Source organism: Diaporthe amygdali (genome assembly GCF_026229845.1).
Source record: "Diaporthe amygdali strain CAA958 chromosome Unknown NODE_2_length_3802984_cov_64_841326, whole genome shotgun sequence".
NCBI classification, from domain to species: domain Eukaryota; kingdom Fungi; phylum Ascomycota; class Sordariomycetes; order Diaporthales; family Diaporthaceae; genus Diaporthe; species Diaporthe amygdali.
In genome coordinates this window covers 2,347,596-2,363,773 of record NW_026517022.1, presented here as the reverse complement: position 1 = coordinate 2,363,773, position 16,178 = coordinate 2,347,596, and the positions used below count along the sequence as shown (strand labels likewise).

The following is a 16,178-nucleotide window of genomic DNA, read 5'->3' as shown; positions in this document are numbered from 1 at the left end:
GAAATTTCCTCTTCTGGTGATTGAGAAGATTGTTTGGTGGGTGCTCCTTTGGTAAGGCTTTGATCGTGGGAGGCTATTCCAAGTCGAGTTCTTGCCGTCTTTCTGCTTGAGGGTTCCATGGAGGGTTCCTTGTGCTCAAGAATTCAAGCGTCGGGACAATTCCTACCATGCGCTCGCTCACTGCTCTGAAGTGCACTCTTGTGTGACTCGGGAGCAAACCTTAAATGGGACTTGACAAGGTTCTGGCGAGTCGCTTTGCTGTGTCACTAATTGGACATCAGTCATCACCTTCTCCTTGGGTATTCCCTAGCTAGTGATTCCCGGCCGCACTCATCATTGATTTCGGAATCTAGTTGTGTGAGAATGATCTGATTTTGTTCCTGCTGCTTTTCTTGGCTTAATTTGATGAGGTTTGCTCAATTGCAGAGTCCCTGTCCTTACCCAAAAGTGTTGCCGGGAAATAGTTGCTGTGGAACCCACAAGGCCAGCGGGAGCTAAAGTCTAATTAGAAGTTGACGTTTCCATGACAGCTTGTTACATAGACTAGTTTGTCGGCTGGACTCCGGCTTGACACTTTGAATTGTCCTGCGGGCACGCCCACACTACCTTCCTTCAAAGCCATGATGATTGGACTGAACTGCATGTCTGCACCAGAGACTCAATGTCAGCTCTGTTGCAACGGTCACATCCAACCGGGGCCAAGTGGATACCGGGCTCCTTGAGCAGCCAAGGAGCATATCCAGTTTTCGAAGCCTAGAACGCGAGACCGAGGCTGGCCCCCGGGGGCAGATTCCAAGCTGAAAGAGCTTCAATCCTGCTAAGCTCTCTCGGCCCCTCCGTGTAAGGTGGGCGCGCAGGCCGGTTTTTTCTCCCCGAGTGGATGCCACGGCGGACGGGCCAGAGGGTGAGCCAGGACCGAGAATAGGGACACACAGAATAAGTGGGAACTGGACACAAGCGGAGAACACACAAAAACCAAAGACTTCACCGCAACCAACGCCGGGATGGTCTGGCGGGGCGCCCCCGGGGGAGAGACTAGACGGTTCTTTGCAATCTCAAGAGCAATCGAGCGGCTGCCCCCTTTGTGGGCGAGATCAGCCGAGATTCAACCAAAATAGGGGGCGGATTGTTTATGAGGACCGGCGCTCGAGGGAACGCTGCACCGGCCGGAGGCCAGCCAGTGCACCGACTCGCTTCCAGTCGATTGCGCGGTCGACAGCTGAGGCCGCCGCTCCTTGCCCTGCCGGGACTGGCGACCCCGGATCGGCGCCGGTGCCCCTGAGATTGGCGAAAGTCCAGGCGCTGCTCTTGATTTCCGACTGCGAAGCTTGGCCTTGCGAAGGGCGAGGTCGAGGGCGGTCGATGGCGGTCGAGGTCCGGCTTGAGCTGGGAATGAGCAGACCGGGGCCAATGTCGTTGGGGGGACATGAGCTCCATCTGTGGCCCTCTGGTGGTGGGATCTGGCGCCTATTCGCCAGTTTGGCGCGACCTCATGCATCTGCACGGGGATGAGATGGATGATTGCCATGCCAAGGCAGCGAGGTACGGAAAAGAGGGCTGCAGTCCGTGTACTGTCTCTCAAAGTGTCCGCATGAATGCTGTGGCACTTCAAAATCCAACGATGTTCAACGAGGTCGGTGATCGGGTCCAAAAATGACAGATGAAAAGTCGAAACATTGGCTAGATCCTGATAGGGCTGACTGCATGGTCGTTTTCAAAACAAAGTGCGACGTGTAAGTTGGTTGGTCGGGGGCGTGAGGGAATCCATGTCCAACGCAGCCCTTGTCCTCCCCCCGGCCCCGTCACGGTTCGTCCGATGCTGCCCAGGACCAGGTGGCCGCATTTCAGTTGGTTGAGCTGGGGCTACAGAGTCTGGGGCTAGATCGCGTGGGTGCGAAACATTACGTTTTGCTTTGGGTCGTTTGACGGGCATCAAACAATTGATTATGTGAGTTGGGGGGCCACAACATGGCCTAGTTGGGGGTCATGCCCCCCAACCGGCCATCCTATCTGACCCGGTCGAGATGCCAGCCAACCAAGCATAACTTCAACCTTTGACGGACCTCTGGTGGCCTCCGTCTGCTCGCGTCGAAATGTTCTTGCGGCCACGAGAGGGCTTTCCTTTGCGATTGCCCCCATAGGATGGCCACCCTTGAGCTGATCGCTGCAAAAGTGGAAACGCTTGGCAGACCTGCACGCAGGGCCGATGAGTCGCGCCTATCGCCATCCAGCCCAAGTATCCAAAACTCGACGCTCCCAAAAGGCGCGCGTCTATGTGCTTGGCAGCCAGCCCAGCCCATAGGCCTAGCCACATTGTTTGAGGGAGGACCGCCACGGTGGGTTTCTTGTAGTGAGTAGTATGCTCCGGCCCAGTTGGCTGAGTAGCCACTCTGTCTCCGTACGAGGCCTGAGGGCCCTCGTATCGAATATTTAATGTGGACGGAGGCAAGTCTCCCCCCACTTTTACATATTAAGGTGTAATTTTAGTAGCGCCAACGAAACAATCGACATCGACAAGCCGTTACCCCTGTGTCCTATTCCCCGGTGTGCGCCTTTTCAAAGACCTGCGTCCTGGTATAAAGGTTCAGAGCCTCTCCTACTCACCACATACTCTCTCTTCCTGGATACACTCGACCACTCGCAGCTCCACAGCCGACGCATATCACTCTTTATAACCTCCCGGTGGTACACTGTCCATACAGTCCTTCCCGCTCTTTAGCTGCCGTCATTCATTGAAGCTTATCAGCATTCTTTAATCCCATAATCCTTCAAGATGAAGTACTCATTCGCTTCCTGCCTCGCAGTCGCCGGCATGGCGTCGGCCCACTCCTGGCTTGAATGTACCGACCACGACAACACAGAGCTCCTGCCAAAGATGATTGCAGGCTCCAAGAAAATCCCCGCAGAGATCGTCGACCCTGTGTAAGTGCTTCTCCTTCTCCATGGTGCTGTGATCGGAGCAAAGAAATGAAAGAACCCCGTAGCTGACCAGCATACCAAACAGCTTCTTCCCTGAGCTGTGCCGCGGCTGGCCTCGCGCCAAGGCCAACCCAGGTGACTGGATCGACGAGTCCACCAACTTCTCATGGAACATCCCGGCCAAGACCTTCGAGGGCGACCGGTCGGCGTGCCACCCCTCGCAGCGCAGCCCTGGCCAGGAGGCCAACGCGCCGATGGCGACCGTCAGCCCCGGCGGCACCATCAAGCTGAGGTTCGGCGGTAACGGACACACGCGCGGTGCCACCGCCGGCCAGAACAACGACCCTGGCCAGGTCAGCGTGTACTGGGCCGGAGCCAAGGAGACCGAGATCAACACCATCGACGAGTTCACCGACGCCAACCGGATCGCCCAGGCCGGCTTCGCCGACGACTCCTTCTCCTACCCTGATGACAAGAGCATCATCAGCGCCGCCCAGGGCCTCGTTGACAAGGGCAACTGGATGGAGCTCACCATGCCCACCAACATGGAGGCCGGCAGGCACATGATGGTCTGGGTCTGGAGCTTCGACAACGCGCCCCAATGGAGCACATGCTTCGATGTGCAGATCGAGGCATAAAGGGGGCCTGAGGGCCTGAGGAGGAGCGATCATGAGCGATGCTAGAACTGGATGTGGGTCTTTAGACGGAGTCGGCGTTCTTCCAAAAACCTGGGACGGCCATACAGGACATTGCGTGTTTTTTATTCTGAGATTCTGTGCCATTGTTTTGCTTCTTGCTTCCTTGCTGTTCGCTGTTTGAGGCGCGGCGGGGGGTTGTTGGTCGATTCACTGCGTGTCCACTGAGGTGCGAGCTTTGGGTTCAGGAAATCGGGCACGTCCTGCTCGGGTTGTATTTCGTGGGTATTATTGTTCGCATAGCTGAAATACACCAACATTTGATAAAACTGAGCGTGTCGAGGCACAGAAAATCATTCTGGCTCGTAAACTATGAAGATGCCTCCTGCTCTGCGTTGCCTGGACATATTCCAGGTTTATCCTGGACGAGCGGGATGATGATAGACTTCTATCGTCGTTGCAGCCATCATGTGATGGCAAAAACAGCATTCACGAAATTGCCGTGGCTTACCTTGACTTACAAGACCCACGCTTCCGCAAGGTTTTCCGAGGTTTTGCTCTCGTGTAGGTACCCACTCGTACCACTCGGACTTGGTTGGAATTCCGGACACACACGCATTCGTCCCGCAGGCAGAATAGGCACGAATCTCACATCGACATTCTATGGCAGGTCAGCTTTCTTACTTGACAGATTTGCACGGTTGCAAAGTAGCGAGGTAGCCAATTCAACACTGGCTTCGATCGCACTTGCTATGACAAACGATGATCTTTGTAATTGTCAGCTATGCACATAATCATCTGCATACAATCTCCGCATCATGCGACGTACCACCTCAGTCGTCGTCCCTCTGAAATCCTTGACGGCCGCGACCAATCCTGTCTGCCAGACTCCCATTTCCTGCTGCGTTGTGAAGCTTGTGTGCAAACTCCCGGCCTCCATACTTGGATGCTTTTGCTCGGGCTTGGTCATCAGCCTCGCGGTCGGCCTGTTCCTTTTCCGCCAGCGCTGCGAGACGGGCTTCCCTGGCTCTGTCCAGGTCTGTGGCATCATTCTGCATGGCCGCAAGCTTTCTCGCTCTCTCTTCTTCATCGTCGCGGTTGTCGGGACGCTGTGCTCCTGCTCCGTTGAGGTTACGATGGGAGCGTTTCCGATTGGGAGATTGCCTCCTCTCCCTGCCTTCCCTGCGGTCCTCCGAGTCATACCGCCGTCGGTCCGAATATTCTCTCCTCGGGGCCTTTTCTCTGTCCTCTTCCCCAGAGTCGTAACGCCGCGGACCTCGAGACCCGTCTCGAGAGTCTGAACGACGGCTCTTGTGGCGTCTCCCACTGCCCGAATCATCATCATCCCGGCGCGTCGGTGGCGATCTGTCTCTCGAATCTGAACGCCTCCTCTTGTGACGTCTCTCAGAGTCTGAATCATCGTCATACCGCCGTGGACTGCGTGATCGTTCTCGTGAGTCTTCTCGTCGGCGCCTGTGACGCCGTTCGCGATCAGGGTCGTCATCGCGGTGACGGTGATGGGACCTGTGGCTGCGATGTCTGTGCTCCCTATGCTCCCTGTGCTTTGATTTGGGTTTCTCTTCTATAATGCCCCTCTCTGCTAGAAACTGCCGGCGCTTAGCAGGATCCTTAGCCATGGCCGAGTAAGCCTCTTGTTGCTGCCTCTTGATCGCCACGAGAGGATCTTCTCGGATCTTGGCAGCCGTGTCTCGCGCGGAGGCAATGATCGGAACAGGCCCGGGTGTTTCGCCAGTTGGTCCTGCCGTCTTCTCCACCTTTTTCATGTCGTCCCCTCGGAGGACGGAGTCGATGCGTCGCTTGCCGAGTAGGAATGCCTCGCTCGAGTATTCGTCGCGCCCGCCATCGTTTGGGCCTTGGTACATCCATTCAACACGGTCGACCTTCTTCTGTCCTCCCGCAGCCTCGAGCTGCTTCTGTGTCTCCTCAATCTGTCGCTCGCGCCTGATCTCCTCGAGTCGGGCTTCGGTGAGCTTCCGTTCCTGCAGTGCAGCCTGTTCGGCGTCGTAGACCCGCCGCTGGTTGGACATCAACTGGGGATGCCATGATTTCTTGAGGTTGAGGTCGTTGCCTCCCATTTTGACGAAAAAAGCGTGTGGCCTTGTGATGTAGTAGGTGGGTGGATGAAGGCGCTTTGTGGATGGCTGTAAAGTAGGGCAGGCGGAGAAGTTGGCAGGGACAAGAAAATGAAGGTGGCGGAAAAGTCAAGGCAGACAAAACAAGAGTGGGCCGTGCACCGCGTTACCTCCGGTGCCATCTAGCAGCAGCAGCAGGCGGTGATAAGGCCCCCAGCTAGCCGACCGCAAGCTTGCTTGCTCCCCTCAGCCTTACAATGTTGCACGGGCCCTCACTAAGCTGGAGTTAGCTGCTCTCATCCCCCCACAGAAGGCAGCATCCATTGTGTGAACGTCCATCGATCGTTTGCAACTTCATCCACATCCAGACTTCCTCACCAGCAGAACATTCACATTGCAATACCTACACTTTGACTCTCCACTTGACTGCTTTATCGCTACGCACTTTGCATCATCAGGACGCCTGCCAGGACCATCAACATGTCGGACGACGACTTCATGCAGGAGTCCGATGAGGAGTATGACTTCGAGTACGATGACGACGATGACAACGAGGATTCTGGGGATGTTGACATCGAAAACAAGTACTACAACGCCAAACAACAGAAAGTTACCGACCCCGAAGATGCAATCAAGGAGTTCCTGGAGGTACCAAGTCTGGAGCAGGAGAAGGGCGATTGGGGCTTCAAAGGCTTGAAACAGGCCATCAAGCTAGAGTTCAAGCTGCAGCGTTACGATGAGGTTTGTCACGGACGGCGCATGAGATCGCATCACGCTGACCATTTCTCAGGCCATCAAACACTATGCGGAGCTGCTCACCTACGTCAAGTCCGCCGTCACGCGGAACTACTCAGAGAAGTCTATCAACAACATGCTGGACTACATCGAGAAGAGCTCCGACGCCAAGGGAGCTGCACTGTGTATGGAGAAGTTCTACTCGCTTACTTTGGAGTGCTTTCAGACTACCAACAACGAGAGACTGTGGTTGAAGACCAACATCAAGCTCGCCAAGCTCTTGCTAGACCGCAGGGAGTACCCATCCGTCAACAAGAAGCTGAAGGAGCTCCACAATGCTTGCAAACGCGAGGACGGCAGCGAGGATTCCAGCAAGGGCACCTACCTGCTCGAGATCTACGCCCTCGAGATCCAAATGTACGCCGAGACCAAAAACAACAAGCAGCTCAAGCTTCTGTACCAGCGCGCTCTAAAGGTGCGCTCGGCCGTGCCCCATCCAAAAATCATGGGCATCATTCGGGAGTGCGGCGGCAAGATGCACATGAGCGAGGAGAATTGGAAGGACGCGCAGTCAGACTTCTTTGAGTCTTTCCGTAACTATGACGAGGCTGGAAGTCTGCAACGCATTCAGGTCCTCAAGTACCTGTTGCTCACAACCATGCTGATGAAGTCCGACATCAACCCCTTCGACAGCCAAGAGACGAAACCGTACAAGAACGATCCGCGCATCGCCGCAATGACGGAGCTGGTGGACGCATACCAGCGTGATGACATCCACAAGTACGAGAGTGTCCTCCAAAAGAACCAAGACCTGCTGGCCGACCCCTTCATCGCCGAGAACATCGACGAGGTGACGCGCAACATGCGCACCAAGGCTGTCCTCAAGCTCATTACGCCTTACACGCGAATGCGCCTCTCCTGGGTCGCCAAGCAGCTGCGCATCAGCGAGGCTGAGGTGCAGGACATAATGGGTTTCCTCATCATCGACGGCAAGATCAATGGCAAAATTGATCAGCAGACGGGCGTCCTAGAGATCAACAACGACCGCGACGCGGAGCGCATCGGCGCCATCCAGCACCTGTCCGAAGCGCTTGCGGAGCTGTACACGACCGTCTTCAAGGACGGCGACGGCTTCCGCACCTCGGACACGACCGTGGCTAACGATGCATCGGACCTGGGAGGTGGTTTCTTCGAGTCTGCAATGGGACCACGTCGCGAGGGAGGCAGAGCCACCGGCGGTGGCCCGAGGGCTCGAAGGGTCCCCAGGGACACGTTTGGCCCGACTTAGGCTGTCTTGTCTGAGTTCTTTCGGTGGGGTACGAGATGACCTGTTCATAAGCAGGCCTTCTTTAGGTGATTTGTCCTCAAACAAGATGGTCGGGGTCCAGAAAGCACTGCATTTGGTCGTCTTCCGTCGGGTAGTAGCATATCACAAAGGGAGCACGTTGTCATCACGGCTTTAGTTCCGACAGAATTCGAGCAGTTAACCTCCTGAAATAGAAAGCCACACATCAATACACCCCGGGACGTCGGCCCGCCTATGACATGCACAGTGACGGATGATTGGCGCCGCGCCGCACCGGGCGACGGGACTTTTACACCTGGCCTGCTTGGCCTGCGCATTGCCGTTATCAAATATCGAATGCAGGAACCTGCAAGGCCACACCCCATTGCAGCGCGCTCGCCCACCGCTCCTCACACACTTCACGCCCTTCCGACGAACGGAGGGAGCGCTGCTGCGACCGCAGGCTCGGCCTGCACGGCAAGTGCCAGCGGAGGAATTCCTAACAATCTAAATGCGACTCGTATCCCGTCCTGTGGCTGAGAGATGCGGGCAGGGGGGCTGCACGGTAAGAGGCTCGCATTCAACGCAAGAGTCCCTTCCCTTCTGCTGATCATCGTCTACTCGATGCGGATCAAATTACCCCGGTTGGTCGAGGGCCCAAGACCGAGTGCTGTTTTGGGAGCTGACGACGGCCCCAAAGGGGCACAATATACGGACGTCCCCATTGACCGACCTGGAAGCAGCACTGATCAACACCGCATGAGCATGATGGGAAATCTCCCGAGCGATTGACATATGCAGACCTACACACACGCAGGCGTGCGCGCACACACATACACACACACACGGATGAAATCCAACGCGAGAGTAGAACGCCAATGCTATGATTCCAGGAATTACATTACGTCCCGGCCCGAAGATCACAGTCGACCTGGCCATAATTACAAACTGCCTGCCTTGCCTTGCCCGCCTTACTGTCACCCCCCGTTTCCCAAAGGAGAAAAAGAAAAAGAGATAACCCCCGGTAAATAATTTTCCTCGCCCTAGAAGTACTCTGGAAAGACAGAAGAACGAAACCAGGACCAATAAAAAAAAGACATTGACCACGTCCGCCTTGCGCAGGAAAGGCAACGTCGTCTGAAAATGCATAGTCAATCACCGCTCGCCCCGTGGCCGTTCCCCCCGTTTGCTGCGCTCTCCGAGAACGACCCCCTGGTTTTTTGATCTTTGCAATGGGAAAGCGCCATGTTTCGCTTGTGTGTGCCGATTGAAACCCATGCCATACTGTCTGGGGCACTCACATCCTCCCTTCCTTCGTCTGCTGCCGTGCCGCTTCCTCTGCCTGCCGAATCCGTAGCTCAGCGTATCCCCCAACGCTGGATCCCATTCTAGAAGCCCCGCGTGTTCTCGTCTGGTCAACACCCATTTATCGGCGGCAGTGCTTGTGGCTCTTGACCCTCGACCGCCCGCTCTGTGATTGTCATTTTTCATTCTTCGCCTCCCCGTGGCCTGTACTGTCGTCGGATGAAGAATGACCCGCCTTGTGGTGGCCCTTTTTCTTCCCTGGCCGCTCGCACCTCTCGATCCAATCATCGTAGCCAGGTCTGTACTCTTCTGGCTGGAAATTAGGGTTGTTGTAGTGAGCGGTGTTGAAATGTGAATTCTTGAACGTGTTCGTCTGCAGTGGTTGCTCCTGCCAGGCATTTGCATCCATCGGCTCCTTGTACTGATACTCACTGAAACGGATCTCGTGGGTTGTTGACGGCCCAGGTATCGGCTGCGTCGATAGCGAAGTCTGCTGCGTTGATTGGGTCTGTGCCGGAGGAGTGGGTGATGAATCTGCGTATGGTGAAGAGAACCACGGCGACTGGGGACTGGATGGGTAGTCTAGCGAAGGCCCTGTTAACTGCCCCATGGAAGAGATCGGTCCGACTGCTCCAAAACCTGGTATCAAGGCTAAAGGATTCGCCAGGCTGAATGTGTCTTGAAACTGCGGGCCAACACTATCGTGATAGGTCGGCGTGTAGGCCATCCGGTTGACCTGCAGAGAAGTTGTCGTCGTCGGCTTGTATAATATGTCGTAATGACCTGGGCGGTAGAGAAGATGAATAAAAGGGCCCATGTTGTTGGGGTCCCCGTCAGGGAAGCGGTGGGTGTTGACCTGGCTACCCTGACTGCGATCGAGGTAGGCGATCTCGAGAGTGAACCCAGCGGGTTTCAGCAGGACCTCGACCAAAAGGACGACACCCAGCTCTTCGATCTCGCGCTGTGATGGCTCAATCACTGTCTGCGCGTAAGTCTCGGGATCAGCCTCGCACCATCCCGCGTATTGATCGCGGTTGCCCCTTAGCCACGCCCCTGCAAGCAGCCGAAGGTGGAACAATATGTTCATTGAGGATAAATCGTTAAACTTGGTGGTCAGAACGGCCATGGCTGTGTCATGGTCGTGTATGTTGTCGGATATCTGCTGGAGGAGCTCGAACGTATCTTCTACGAAGTCTACGAACAGATCAGGGTCGTAGTTGCCGCTATTTACGAGGTAGTCATTCAGTTGTGTAAGGCGCAGACGCTCCCCGTCGACAAGCTCCTGGCTACCCTGCTGAATGAGCAGTTCGAAGTAGCAGAAACCAATAGCTTTGAAAAGGTCAGCAACTGTACAAGTCGATGTCGCACAAGGGTGATGATGTCCACGGGAAGGATGCTGATGATGTGATCGCAGATGAATTTGACCCGGAATACTGCATTTGGAAAGGTCCTTGCGTGACAGGGCCAGGGGTTTTGAGGGGGGGGGGGGGGTTGCCGGAAGCTGATCTGGCGAGATTGGAAGAGCTCTAGCTTACCTCTCCACCCACAGTTGCCGTCTCCTTTGACGGGCCTGTAATGTGAGTATGTTTGGGGCAGAGCCTAGGGAGACCGTCAGCATTGGTACGACGCTGCCATGTGATTACTAGCACTGCGAGCTTTGCCACAGCGGGGACGCTAGGAGGGAGGCTCACCATTGTCTTGTCGACATAGATAGGGTCGGCCTTTGCGTACTGCTCTGTGATGGCAGTAATGCTAGTCCTGTCGCCGAGCAGTGGCCCCTGTGTGGATCCCAAGTAGTTAGCCGAGGAAGCTCCCCAGACCTGCAGAGTTGCAGGTTGCAGAGCTGCGGAGCTGCGCATCAAGAGCTGTCAAGGGCTGGGCGGGAAAAGAGAAGAAGAAGGGCGGAATGGAGAGGAAGCGATCGTACCTCAACCTCAGGCTCCCATGTCCTGGCTGCAGCCTCCTGAGCGGCAAAGTCGTCGGGCAGGCTTTGGTTCTGCTCCATCTTGACGTTGGATGTCGCACGGCTGATGGGAGAATAGCTTTGTTGCTGATGCTGCTGTTTGAGCGACGGTTGTTGCCGGTGGTCAAAGAGGCTGGGAGCTCCAGATTGTTGATGTTGATGTAGAGGAAGGGTGCTGTGGAAAGGGAACACGGGTAGCGGGGCAGGGCGGACGACGTTGACAGGGACCCCTGCTGCCCCGCCATGAGCATCATGGCATGAGCCGCCGGCTGGCCCAGGACCACTTGCAGGGGGCCCCGGCGCCCCAGCCTGAGGCCCAGGCCCAGCCAGGGACAGAGAAGCAAAGGGCACCTGTGGGTAAGTGCTGTACCCGGACGCCTGCACGCCCTCAAACCCGCCGCTCATCCCATCATCCTCAACGCCGACGGGCAGGTAGGCGGGATAGAAGGACGAGTACGGTGTCGGCTGCGGCTGGAACATGCCTATTCGAAATCCGAGCAGGGGCAACGCGAAGAAGGATCAGCTTCGGAGCAGACCAGACAGAACCAGACAGAAAAGACCAGAGCAGCCCAGTTAAGGACAGTCGAAGGCCAGGTCAATTAGATGGAGCAATCAGGCTTGTCAACCACTGTGTCTTGATTCTCTCTGTCGACCGTTGAACAAGTGTCTTGTGGCATGCAGCTGTCGTTGAACTACCGCCGGGACGACCGATCAGCGACTGGATGTTAGTCCCTCTGCAAGAGATGTCGTCAGTGTTTACTCTCTCACTCTCTCACACGTACAAGCGCACACGCAAGCACAAATGACAGAAGAGATGGCACGAAAAGGAGAGGGGAAAAAAAAAGCAAGTCACGACCAGAGGTGCGGACAGTGCAGCGCGACAGATGTATCATAACATTGGGTTGAACGTACGGCCGTTGAGCAAGACCTAGGGAAAACAGCCTCCGTGAAGCGGTTGTGATAGATCCCGACCCGGGAGAATTGTCAAGACGTAGAGATCCTCATGTGCGTGGTGTGACAGGAGAATGGTTGGAGCCGATCTCAGGAAGCAGTATGTTGAGAGATAGAGTTGCCTGTCAGACGGCGGGCCAGGCCAGGTCAAATTTGATAGAGTGAAAGGAAGAAAAAAACAGATAGATAGACAGATAGATAGATAGTTGGTGGTCAGGGCAGGAGTGTCGGCTTGCAAGTCGCTCGGCGCCACAACAATGGCGAGATAGAGGCAACCACACCCCAAGTGAGAGCAGCCGAGGCCGGAACGTTGTCGACGGACCGCGCGGCTTTGGTTCGAATGTCGGGGGCAAGGACGGTGTGCGAGGTCAGAGTGGTAGAGCAGGTCGGGCTCTGTTCGAAGGTGACACGGTGACGGTGATGGTGACGGTGGGGCCGAAGGATAAATACGGTGCTTATGTGTGCAGCAAAGCACACGAGTTTTGACAGCCTCTGTGGCCTGCTGGCTGTCTAAGTCGGTCCAAGGATCTCGGTAGTGCTGACTGTTGTGAGTCGTGAGGAGGGTCAAGGGACACCACAAAACCACGACCCCAGTAAGTACTCGAATTAGACGGAGCAGATACCTGCGAGCGGCACAGGCACACTGAAGATCCGATGCGGAACAGGTAAGGTGGGCACCAGAAGCTATGCAGGAGGGCAGGAGATTGTTGATATTGGGTCTAATTGAAGACTATGAGAGGCCACGGCCCAAAGAAATCCAAGTCCAGAAGAAATTTTGGGATTTGGGGTGGTTATACGAAGGAGTTGGGGGAGAGTGTGAGGAGCCAAGCGTCCTTGACTGCTTCACATCTCTTTTTTACCCCTCTTCCACATTGCCTGCTGCTGCAGCATGCAGAGACGGAGAGAGACATGGAGACAGAGAACGAACATCCCAACCCATCCCATCTCATCAAACCCCGAGCAACGCGACGACGCACTGACCCGCGGGAGTAGCCAGTGAATCGACAGGGAGCCTCCAGGTTGGGAGCGTCAATGACTGGAGGGATCAGCTGGCAAGGGGGCAGCAAGCTCTCTCTCTGGTCAGCGACGGGCTGGGCTGGATGGGCCGATGCTGGTGCTGGTGCTGGTTTGCTGGTACCGGGAAGGGAAGGGTGTCGATAGAGCAGTGTGCGTCTGGTGGTGTGTCTGTCTGGGTCTGGGTGATCGCCGCGGGCCAAGAAAGGAGCCCTGTCCATGGTGCGGTCTCGTCTGATGAGCATGCCCAGATGCCAGATGGCCGCTGCCCGCGGCAGCTCCACAGCCCTGAGCCAGAGGCCGAGCCTGCGTCCGATGCCTGTCCCGGGAATCTCTAGCGGAATTGACGAGGGACGCTCGGCTGGGGAACCCCTGGCTGAGCTTGCTGGCGTGTGGGAGCTCTCCTGGTCAGAGGTTGTCGGAGCGAGACGTCGACAGTAACCTTGGGACTGCTGGACGCCATGAGAATAGTGGACGGCGGCCGATAAATGGCCAGCCAATCTGGAACGCCAAAGCACTTTTCTCGGCCGTGTGTGAATGTGTTAATGTGTGTGAGTGCTTACTTATGCGTGAGTGACTATTTGTGTGTGTGTGAGTAGTGAGTGTGTGTGTGGATGCAGAGGACCAGTCGACTTGGCAGCTCGAGGAATGTTTCCTGGAGAGGGCTCTCTGGTGAGGGTGACGGCGACGGTGACAGTGATGGAGGTGGTAGTGGAGGAGGTAGTGGTGGTGATGAAAGGTGCCTCATAGCCAACTTCCTTTCTTCTCCCTGTCCGTCCTCTACCACTGCTGCTGCTGCTGCTACTACTACTACTACTGCTGCTACTACTACTACTACTGCCACTGCTCCTCCTGTTGCCATGGCTGGCTGGCTGGCTGGCTGGCTGGCTGGCTGGCTGGTCCAGCTTTCAGCTCGCAGACTGCTTCCCCCCCGCCGAGTGTGGTCGGCCCAGTCAATATCGAATCCCTTCCCCTACTTGGGCAGGTAGGGTAAGGCCTAGCTAGCCATGTCCAGCAATCTCGGCAACTCGACGACATTCCAAAAAGTCGAGCATTGCCTGGGTCGGCTAGTGCTCAGGTTAGCTGGTTAGTGGGCGATCCTTCCATCCACACGTGCAAGGTCCTTCTTTTCTTAGGCCCGGCTTAGAGGGGTGCCGCCAGAACGGGGGCAGGCAACGAACCTGGCAACTGGGCAGTCAGGCAGTCGCAGTCAGGCAGTCAGGGCAGTCTCTGGTCGTGATTGCTGCTGCTTCAGGTTTCAGAACCCACACCCCTCTGGCTTAGCCTCTGACCCTGCTGCCAGTGCCTGCGATCCCAGCACGATCCCCATGAAGTCCGCGTGTCCGCCTACTCCGCCCTTGTTTCTTCGTCACCTCCCATCATCGTGTTGCTTGACTTTGATTGAACCGTGGAAGCAGATGAAGAGACGCGAGGAATCTGGTTCCGTCATGATTCATTATGCGTAAGCTTCCTGGTTTATTCCCGCTTCGCCGCGCTCGGGGTTGAGGTCTCTGTCTGCCTGAGCGCCACTGTCACGGTCGCATTCATGCAACTCAATACCCCGTAACTCTGGTACAGATTGACGCGCCCACTCCAGTCCGGTCTTCTCCCCCGATTCAATCGCCAATTCACCCAAGCTCGATCGCCATTTCAGCCGTGCGCCACGGTTGCCCGTCTTGTCATCCTGGCTCCTGGCTCCTGGCTCCTGGCTCCTGGCTGGCGTCCATCGGCACGGAACGTCCATCTGTGCTCAGTGCTGGCGTGGCGCCAACCAAACCAGACTGCCAGACCGAGAGCCCAGACAAGACCACCTCGAATCCAATCCACGATTCAACGGTGCAATCCGCCCCGCAGGAGACCGAGACGAGAAACTCAAAGGGATCACGGACGATGGCGCGACAGTGCTTACCTAGGGTGCCTAGGTCCTCATGTGGGCCGGCCTTTGCCTACTTGCATGCGCACCACAGTAACCGTACAATACACCTGTGCACACAGACACAGCCGAATGGATATCTTCCACCTTGTCACCTTGCCTTGCCTGTATGGTAGATCCCGGGAAGCTCCCGCTCTTCCCGATACCAGACGTTTGAGCAGCTGCACAGCACCCAGCTACTCGTCTCATTAATACGCAGAGCTCTATGCTTGCAGTCTCGCGGCCCCGTCATGCACATCACATCACGGCGCAGGACAGCACAGCACAGCAGAGCAGCCACATACAGATATCATCTTGCAGAACGTGGGATCAAAAGCACCCCCAACTTATCGTTATCACCTCATAGAGAATAGTCACCAATGGTTTACGCCCGGGCACATCGACAGTATGCACGCTTTTCCGCCTCCACTGCGTTCCGGAGAACAACATCACCTATCCTGTATGCTGCAGTCGATTGTTCTCTGGTTCCTTGGTTCACCAGCCAAGACCACTTGCCGTATACCTAGCTGTATCGAATGCCACTATGCGGGCCCGGGCGAGACAGACCTTGGTAGGGCCTCGCCTCTCAGCCAATGCTGTAGGTCCGTCACTTTGATAAGCACAAAATTTCTCGCCAATGCAGGAGACAGCTATGGAGAGACATTGTCTGCTCGGGAGACCCCTGACAGATCGACTGCATTCGGTAGACTATTAAACGACAACCAGAAAGCCGCAATGCGATTTGACCTGGACAGTTCAAGGATAAGCTTCGCTGCAACTCGCTTCGCTGCTGCACGGTTTGCGATGCCACGGCTGGCGTCGGTCCAGCGATTTTTCCAGAGGAAAGGGGTGGGGGGCGTCTAGCAGCGGGAGACCCGAGGTCTTGACATGGCCTTGTGGCATCTCCCTCGTGTCTCCCAATGTATCCTGCACGGGTCGGACAAAAACACCAAGCCTTTCAGGCAAACAAATCCCACCAAACGCAAGCCACGCATAGATTTGAACAGCACACAGTAGAACAGGACTTCAGCCGGGCGGTGCTAGCCTGCCTCAGGGAGGGGGACGCAACGCCGGCACTGGTGGTTACACGAAGCCACCACGCCATCTCGTCATCTCTGAGATCTGACAGATGCACGCTGGGCGATTGCAAGAGGCCAGGAGGCTCTTTTGCGGCGGCTGGGTCGAAATTCACACCCGCTCGCTTCCGTGGTGTGTGGCCCAGCCGTGTGCGTGTACCCCGAGCGAGGTCATCAGGCTTGCGGGATGGAACTTCACGCATACACCTTGTGGCCTCGTGACACGATCTGACTTTGACAGGAGAGTTGCTTGACATGTCTCGGACTGCTACTGCGAGGCGCCACCTACA

The 16,178-nt window shown here is 56.1% G+C and overlaps 5 protein-coding genes across 5 annotated transcripts; 2 read left to right on the top strand and 3 right to left on the bottom strand.

Moving 5' to 3' along the window:
- Positions 1-1,105: 1,105 nt before the first annotated feature.
- Positions 1,106-1,528, bottom strand: J7T55_012061 (uncharacterized protein; the record flags this gene model as incomplete). Its single annotated transcript, XM_053136912.1, has 1 exon — positions 1,106-1,528. The coding sequence occupies one exon, from the start codon at positions 1,526-1,528 to the stop codon at positions 1,106-1,108; it is 423 nt and encodes a 140-aa protein (XP_052999866.1).
- Positions 1,529-2,773: 1,245 nt separating this feature from the next.
- J7T55_012060 (uncharacterized protein) lies at positions 2,774-3,557 on the top strand (the record flags this gene model as incomplete). The annotated part of the gene is made up of 2 exons (XM_053136911.1): positions 2,774-2,922; positions 3,005-3,557. The coding sequence occupies 2 exons, from the start codon at positions 2,774-2,776 to the stop codon at positions 3,555-3,557; spliced, it is 702 nt and encodes a 233-aa protein (XP_052999865.1).
- Positions 3,558-4,387: 830 nt separating this feature from the next.
- J7T55_012059 (uncharacterized protein) lies at positions 4,388-5,650 on the bottom strand (the record flags this gene model as incomplete). Its single annotated transcript, XM_053136910.1, has 1 exon — positions 4,388-5,650. The coding sequence occupies one exon, from the start codon at positions 5,648-5,650 to the stop codon at positions 4,388-4,390; it is 1,263 nt and encodes a 420-aa protein (XP_052999864.1).
- Positions 5,651-6,127: 477 nt separating this feature from the next.
- On the top strand, positions 6,128-7,670 carry J7T55_012058 (cop9 signalosome complex subunit 2; the record flags this gene model as incomplete). Its single annotated transcript, XM_053136909.1, has 2 exons — positions 6,128-6,388; positions 6,438-7,670. 2 exons carry the CDS (start codon positions 6,128-6,130, stop codon positions 7,668-7,670), a joined length of 1,494 nt encoding a protein of 497 aa, XP_052999863.1.
- A 1,477-nt stretch (positions 7,671-9,147) lies between these two features.
- On the bottom strand, positions 9,148-11,415 carry J7T55_012057 (ubiquitin thiolesterase; the record flags this gene model as incomplete). Its single annotated transcript, XM_053136908.1, has 4 exons — positions 9,148-10,301; positions 10,508-10,571; positions 10,664-10,750; positions 10,900-11,415. The coding sequence occupies 4 exons, from the start codon at positions 11,413-11,415 to the stop codon at positions 9,148-9,150; spliced, it is 1,821 nt and encodes a 606-aa protein (XP_052999862.1).
- Between the last annotated feature and the right edge of the window lie 4,763 nt (positions 11,416-16,178).